Consider the following 7,500-nt stretch of genomic DNA (forward strand, 5'->3'; position numbering starts at 1 on the left):
AGAGACTGAGCACAGGGGTGTATCTGTGCGGAGGCTTACGATCATTCACAAACATACACACACAGATTCACACACACACACACACACACACACACACACACAGATTCACACACAGACTCATACACACACACATATACAGAGAGAGAGAAAGAGACAGAGATAAACCTCTCTCTCTCTGTATATGTGTGTGTCAGTGTTGCGCGGGTTTGGTCACAAGCGGCCCGCGGTCGCCCGATATTTTAATCAACCCGACCGCAACTCGGACCGCGAATATTAATTAGGACAAAATTATACCCGACCCGCGATCCGACCCGCTTATTTACAAAATGTGTGCTTTTGGTTATAGGCTGCATGCAGTGTGACAGTAGGCCATTTCTGTAAAAACAAACTAATTTATTTACGAAACTTGATGCAGTAGAACTACACGCAGTAAGCATGCAGGACATAATGTTTGCGCAGGAGAAAGAATGAGAATAAGAGCGCAAGCACGCACGCAACGCACAAAGGATAAGAACACTAGGATAAGATTTGAAGGCCATGGACATACATCTTTCTTTCGAAAACAGAAATGGTGAGGCGAGGTAGGCAAGAGAGATACATTGCTGGTCAAAACGTTAGCGTAAGAACTGGTTTATAATGCTGAATGAAACACAAAGCTTTACTAAAGCACATCCACTGTTTAAAGTCACAAACACAACGAACTAAGGTAACTTTTATGCATGCGCGAACCTATACATACCGGTAGATATGGCTGTGTAGTCTGTGCCATAACATTTATTCCTGCAGGCTGCCCGTTTTGGCTGTCATACTTTTAAATGGCTTCGCAAGAAGTAGGCCTAGACCATAACCATAGCCTATATCGCTTTTCCTGAAGGGGTGTCTTTATTATTTTAACTCGCGTCTTGCTTCTTTACTGTTGACTTTACTGTATTGATGCTTTACTGTATTGATGCTAGCTTTCTCGTGATATTTTAAGTAGGCCTTTTTGTAGAAAATATATATTTAATTAATTTTAACTGACCCGCCCGCAAATGACCCGAATATCATTAAAATATTTTGTTTATGACTCATAACCGCGGGTGACCGCGGTCATCCGCGGGCGACCGCTTAATTTCGGGCAGACCGCGCAACACTGGTGTGTGTGTATCACACACACACACACACACACGCACACACACACAAACACACAAACATACACAAGCGCACATGCACACACTTGGTATGCTTGTTTATATATATATATATATAAGGCTTATAGCTTTGTGTTTGTATTTGTGGCAGAAAGATGATTATAAGTAAGCCCATTTGTGTGTTTATGAAGTAAGGTGCAGTGTTCTCTTGTGTGTGTACGTGTGTGTGTGTGTGTGTGTGTGTGTGTGTGTGTGTGTGTGTGTGTGTGTGTGTGTGTGTGTGCTTGTGTGTGTGTGTGTGTGTGTGTGTGTGTGTGTGTGTGTGTGTGTGTCTGTGTCTGTGTGTCCGTGTGTGTGTCCATGTGTGTGTGTGTGTTTGTGTGTGTGTGTGTGTGTGTGCTGTGTGTATCTCATACATTTCCTGTGCTTCAGTGTACTGAAGGACCCAAGGGCCAAAAGGGAGAGAAAGGCGAGTCAGTAAGTAACCTACAGGGGGCGCTGTTTCTCATTCACTCACGAAAGATAAATAAAATCTCAATTACCGGTAACTGGCAAGTGGCCATGTACAGTCACAGCTACAGCTCCAGTCAAGTTTCTTTTGGTGTTTTATTATCAGTTATCATAATCAGTGATCTGACAGTATTATAGTTATTTTGGTGTTTTATTATTAGTTATCGTAATCAGTGATCTAACAGTATTATAGTTATTTTGGTGATTTATTATTAGTTATTGTAATCAGTGATCAGACAGTATTATAGTTATTTTGGTGATTTATTATCAGTTATCGTAATCAGTGATCAGACAGTATTATAGTTATTTTGGTGATTTATTATTAGTTATCGTAATCAGTGATCATACAGTATTATAATTCTGTTTTCTGAAAGATCTCGCATGTAAGAGTCTACTGTCTCTTCTTAGGGGCTACCTCTAAACTGGGCGGATGGCCTTGGACCAAGGGTAAGTCGAGGAAGTTATACTATTCAGTTAGAAATTGAAAGCCCACCAGATCGCCCGCTTGAGCTAGTTCTAGAATGTTAATCAAGCAATGTTAGCCAGAGTTCCTAAATGTTTTAAAGTTCTGCCATTATGGACACATGTGGATGTACATTAGATCGGTTAGATTCTCCACAAATCAATCGTTCAGTTCATTTTACAGAAGCCATGAGCACAAGTTGTGAATATGAAGTGCATTGCTTACTGTCTGATAACTTTGTCCCTTAAACAAAGACACTGTCTCTCGGAGCTAGAACAAACAAAGCTAGATCAAACGAATGATTCGTAATTGAGCCGGGGTTATTAATCAAGGTTTTATGGTAAATCCATCATCTCTCTCTCTCTCTCTCTCTCTCTCTCTCTCTCTCTTTCTCTCTATCTCTCTATCTCTCTCTGTGTCCTTCTGTCTGTCTGTCTCTCTCTTTCTCTCCCCCTCTCTCTCTCCCTCTCTCTCTCTCTCTCTCTCTCTCTCTCCAGGGAGAAAAAGGAGAGAAAGGGGAGATTGGTGCTCAGGGCTCACCTGGCCGTGCAGGCAAAGATGTAAGTGCCCCCCCCCGCCCCCCCCCCCACACACACGTCCTGTACGTCTCTGTACATTTTATATACCGGTAGATGTGTTATAGACATTTCTCAATATCTATAGATATGTTATAAACATGTCTAAATATCCATAGATATGTTATACACATGTCCAGACATCTATAGATATGTTCTAGACATCCACAGTGGATATCTATAGACATCTCTGTGTGCATCTGTTGGCTTCTTATTCTGCAAGCCCTCTACTTTGGCTCAAGTACATCCTAAGTCCTTTTTAAAGCCTTGGCGCCTGTTGTCCAGTCCGATTTGCAGAAGCCGTGGAGTAGAATAAGCGTTTGGAAAAAGGATTTTCAGTAAGCGAGAGGGATTTCACTTCTCTGGCCGTCGCCACAGCTTACGTGACTCAAAGTGACACATCATAGTGGCCTTATGCTGCACACAAATGCTTTTATCCATTTGAGCTAGTTAGAGGATATTAAGACACGCAAACACACATGTACACACACACACACACACACGCACAAACGCACACACACACACACACACACACACACATATCTCAACCCCCCCCCCCCCACACACACACACACACACACATGCACACACACCACACGTATTTCACAACCACACACACACACACACACACACACACACACACACACACACACACACACACACACACACATACTGGTATTAGCTCGCACTTTCTGTGGAGTCCTTCACAATGGCTCCTGCATTCCCTGAGTCAGGCTGCATTGAAGAGAATTATGAAGAATTATCGTGTATCCCTCCTTCCCATTGATGCTTGTTTCCCTCTTGAGTTATCTCTTTAGGATGCTAAGTCCTCTTAACGCCTCATAGATTACACTGGAGCAACAAAGCCCACAGAATCAATGCAGGCCTGCCTATTCATTTAAATGGATTGCAGAGGCTTAATAAGGTGGATTTGAGCACCGCAATCTTTGTCATTCAACAGGGTACTACTGATGCAATCGAATCAAAAGAAAACTCGTAAACTTGTATTTCAGCAATAAGTCTAGATGTTGTAGAGATTGTTGATGCAACGTGTGGTTGATTGATGCAGTTTTTTTATGTGTTCCTTTTCTTTTTTTGGCTTGTTTATTGATTTGACTAAGTACTACTTGAGAGGTGCACTAACTGACTGAAGTGCCTTGGTGCTAATCATAGGTGGGCTTTTAACCTGTGGGCGCACAAAGATGATGTCATAGATACACAACGATAATATCTTAGCAACGCAATGTTTTATGTTTTTCCCTGCAGGGGCGAGCCGGATCCATTTGTCTGATTGGACCGAAAGGACTAAAGGTCAGTTTCCTCATTTTGAAATTATTTCTTCATATCTGTTCACTTGTGAGAGCTATTAAAGGACATTTAATTTAGTTGATACCAGTTTAATTTCAATTTCAAAATGAAATGATGGAAACATTTTGATGAATCAAAATCTTCCCAGAGTAGCCCATGTATTAGTATAGTATATCATCTTATCTGTATATTGTTATGAATACAGTATATAATCCGAGAGGAAGCTGCTGTAGTAGACTCTGTAGAATCAGGAAAGAATATTGTGTTCAGTTTTAATAGCAACTCTGGCTCATTAGGAATGGTTGAAGTTGCTCATTTGGATTAGTTGAAGTTGAAGTTGCTTATTTGGATTGGTTGAAGTTGCTTATTTGGATTGGTTGAATTTGAAGTTGTTCATTAGGATTGGTTGAAGTTGCTCATTTGGATTGGTTGAAGTTGAAGTTGCTCATTTGTGATTGGTTGAAGTTGAAGTTGCTCATTTGTGATTGGTTGTCCCTTCAGGGTTCTCGTGGAGAGGTCGGACCGGAGGGGTTAGCGGGAGAACCGGGGCCCCCTGGGAAGCCTGGTCTGCCTGGGGTCGGAAAGCCAGGACCACCGGTGAGTTCCTACCAATCAGAATCAGAACAATCCAGAGCTTTATATCATACGCATACATATGCACCGGTGAGTTCCTACCAATCAGAATCAGAACAATCCAGAGCTTTATATCATACGCATACATATGCATGCACCCTCAGTCCCCCCAAAATTCACTTCGGAGTCGGAGCAACCGGAACTGCATGCATGAGACACATTTTCTGGGAAGTAGTTGAGTTGTTGCAACTTGAACGTTTTTCTTCATTTTCCTCAAGGTGCTTTGGGTAAAAGCGTCTGCTAAACAACTAAATGTAAAAGTAAAAGTTCCATAACTTCTTTCTTGTCACAATTAGTCAACTTTTTCGGCATTCGCTGTCACTTACACCAAATCTATTCCACCTTGCACATCACTCAAGACCACATCACATGTCATCACTCTGAAATGGATCCCATCAGACTGCAAGAGTGACGGGAGACTAGGGAATGTTAATGCAGTTCAGCAATTACAGGCAAAATAACCGTTGGCGATGCAAAGCGTCTCGAGAAGTTAAAACAATTGAAACTTTTGAAGCGACAGGCGACGAGCAAATCGCAAGCAGTGTGTGTTGATGTCTGTGCTGCTATCAACTGCCTGAGCTCACGCATCAGCAAACTTGTGTGTGTGTGTGTGTATGTGTGTGTCTGTATGTATGTGTGTGTGTGTATGTGTGTGTGTGTGTGTGTGTGTGTGTGTGTGTATGTGTGTGTGTGTGTGTGTGTGTGTGTGTGTGTTCATCTCATGAACACGCCCTGGGATACACAGAAGACAGCATAGAAGCACCCGGCCTTCTCACCGAACAGCGTAATTGTGCTGGCGACCAGTGTCATGAGGTTATCTTGACTGTCCTGACTGCAACAACGCTGACATTTTGAGGAAGAAAGGCCTCAGTGTTGTAGCTGTTCTGGAAGCCTTAGTGTGACTTTGATCTATTGCATGACACATTGCATTCAAATGAATGCATGAGGTAGATAGACAAACATATAAATATGTGATATATGAGTCGGCCATTCATCCAGTGCCTTGGCTCTCCCCCTGTGTCTGATTAACACTCAGACATGTTTAGTGTAACGATTCCCCCAGCGACAGCTCTAAATCAAGTTGTTGTCTTTACATCTGCGAGTTTTGCCACTTTTTATTTTATCACTCTACTCCTACACTGTTTAAGCACACACACACACACACACACACACACACACACACACACACACACACACACACACACACACACAGACACACACACAAATACATTCACACACACATACGCACACCCAAATACATTCACACACACATACACACGCACAAACAAACACACACACACACACACTGCTTTGTTGACAGACTTGAAATTCTCTGCTTGTTTGGGCCACTCTGAAGTTAATTCCCCATGTGAGAGTCTAAGGTTTTGAACCCCACTGCTGCCTGAATGTCTAGGTTTGTGTGTGTGTGTGTGTGTGTGTGTGTGTGTGTGCGCGTATGCATCAGTGCTCGTGTGTGTGTGTGTGTGTGTGTGTGTGTGTGTGTGTGTGTGTGTGTGTGTGTGTGCGCGTATGCATCAGTGCTCGTGTGTGTGTCTGCGTGTGTGAATGATGGATACACTGTTGGCAGGTGTGTCACGTCCACTTGGCAGCCTCACAGTTGATGGGAAGCGGCACAGCGCTGGGTGCTAACTCTGTGTGTGTGTGTGTGTGTGTGTGTGTGTGTGTGTGCGTGCGTGCGTGCGTGCGTGCGTGCGTGCGTGCGTGCGTGCGTGCGTGCGTGCGTGCGTGCGACGCCAAGACGCTCCCTTCAATCAGCGCATGGTGCTAACTCAAGACGCTCCCTTCAATCAGCGCATGGTTTGCCACGACAATGGATAGACAGTTAGGAGTGGCCGTTATGGAGCGAGAGAAAAAGAGGGATGAGAGGGGCGAAGGAGGGAGGGAGGGTCTGAGAAGAAAGGATGAGAGGAGAGATGAAGTGAATTAACATTTTTTTCTTCTTTTTTATCTGTTTTATTCTCTATTTTCTATTCTTTTGCATTTTCAAGGGGCCGCCTGGTGGAACTCCGGGTGCTAAAGGAGACAAAGGAGGTTCTGGGATACCTGGGAAAGACGGAGAGCCTGGAGACCCGGTGAGTGCGCGCTGCGTGACTTCACTGATCAGCTGACATCCTCAACGACCCCCCCAGAGAAAATGTGACATTCACGGAAGCAGAGAGTTCTCTCAGCTCACACATACCTTCAGCTCTGTGTGTTTCCAACTCTTCCCAGAGCAGCATTTAGGGGGACTTTTCAGCGATGATAAAGGATTTAAGTTGTCCTTAGCTGTCATTGCCAGCAGTTTATCCTGGGCTTTGCCAGAAATGCAAAGAAATGCCCGAAAGAAACAAAACTGACAGAGAGAGAGAGAACGAGAGATAGAGAGAGAGAGAGAAAGAGAGATAGAGAAAGAAAGAGAGAGAGTGAGAGAGAAAGAGAGAGAGTGAAAGAGAGAGCGAGAAAGTGAAAGAGAGAGAGCAAAAGAGAGAGAGCAAGAGAGAGAGAGAGTGTCCACGCTGTGCAGTATTGGAGAGAGGGAGAGAGAAAGAGAGAGAGTATCCACGCTGTGCAGTATTGGAGAGAGGGAGAGAGAGAGAAAGAGAGAGCAAGAGAGAGACAGAGAGCTGTGCAGTATTGGTTTTAGGGAGTTAGATAAATGCAGTGAGTCACCAGCCGTGATGAGTCAGAGTGTCCCGCCTCGCGACTACAACAGGAAGGAGATGCGTGCACATCAAACACAGCGGCACGCCCTGAGTGGGGAGGAGAGAGAGAGAGAGCTCTGTGTGTGTGTGTGTGTCTGTGTGTGTGTGAAGGAGATGCGTGCACATCAAACACAGCAGCGCGCCCTGTGTGGGGAGGAGAGAGAGAGAGAGAGAGAGAT

General features: G+C 44.1%; 1 protein-coding gene across 1 annotated transcript in view; it reads left to right on the forward strand.

Moving 5' to 3' along the window:
* The window catches only part of col16a1 (collagen, type XVI, alpha 1), an 80,250-nt gene that overhangs the window by 52,031 nt on the left and 20,719 nt on the right, over window positions 1-7,500 (forward strand). The window contains exons 13-18 of the mRNA XM_076301584.1: window positions 1,563-1,607; window positions 2,049-2,087; window positions 2,601-2,663; window positions 3,945-3,989; window positions 4,488-4,583; window positions 6,629-6,712. Coding sequence (XP_076157699.1) covers window positions 1,563-1,607; window positions 2,049-2,087; window positions 2,601-2,663; window positions 3,945-3,989; window positions 4,488-4,583; window positions 6,629-6,712 — 372 coding nt within the window. The remainder of the gene's footprint in view (window positions 1-1,562; window positions 1,608-2,048; window positions 2,088-2,600; window positions 2,664-3,944; window positions 3,990-4,487; window positions 4,584-6,628; window positions 6,713-7,500) is intronic.

This window comes from Alosa pseudoharengus, unplaced genomic scaffold (assembly GCF_046254945.1).
Source record: "Alosa pseudoharengus isolate Yale_2024_CS ecotype anadromous, Long Island Sound unplaced genomic scaffold, YU_APseudo_1.1 YU_APseudo_1.1_scf_23, whole genome shotgun sequence".
NCBI lineage: Eukaryota > Metazoa > Chordata > Actinopteri > Clupeiformes > Clupeidae > Alosa > Alosa pseudoharengus.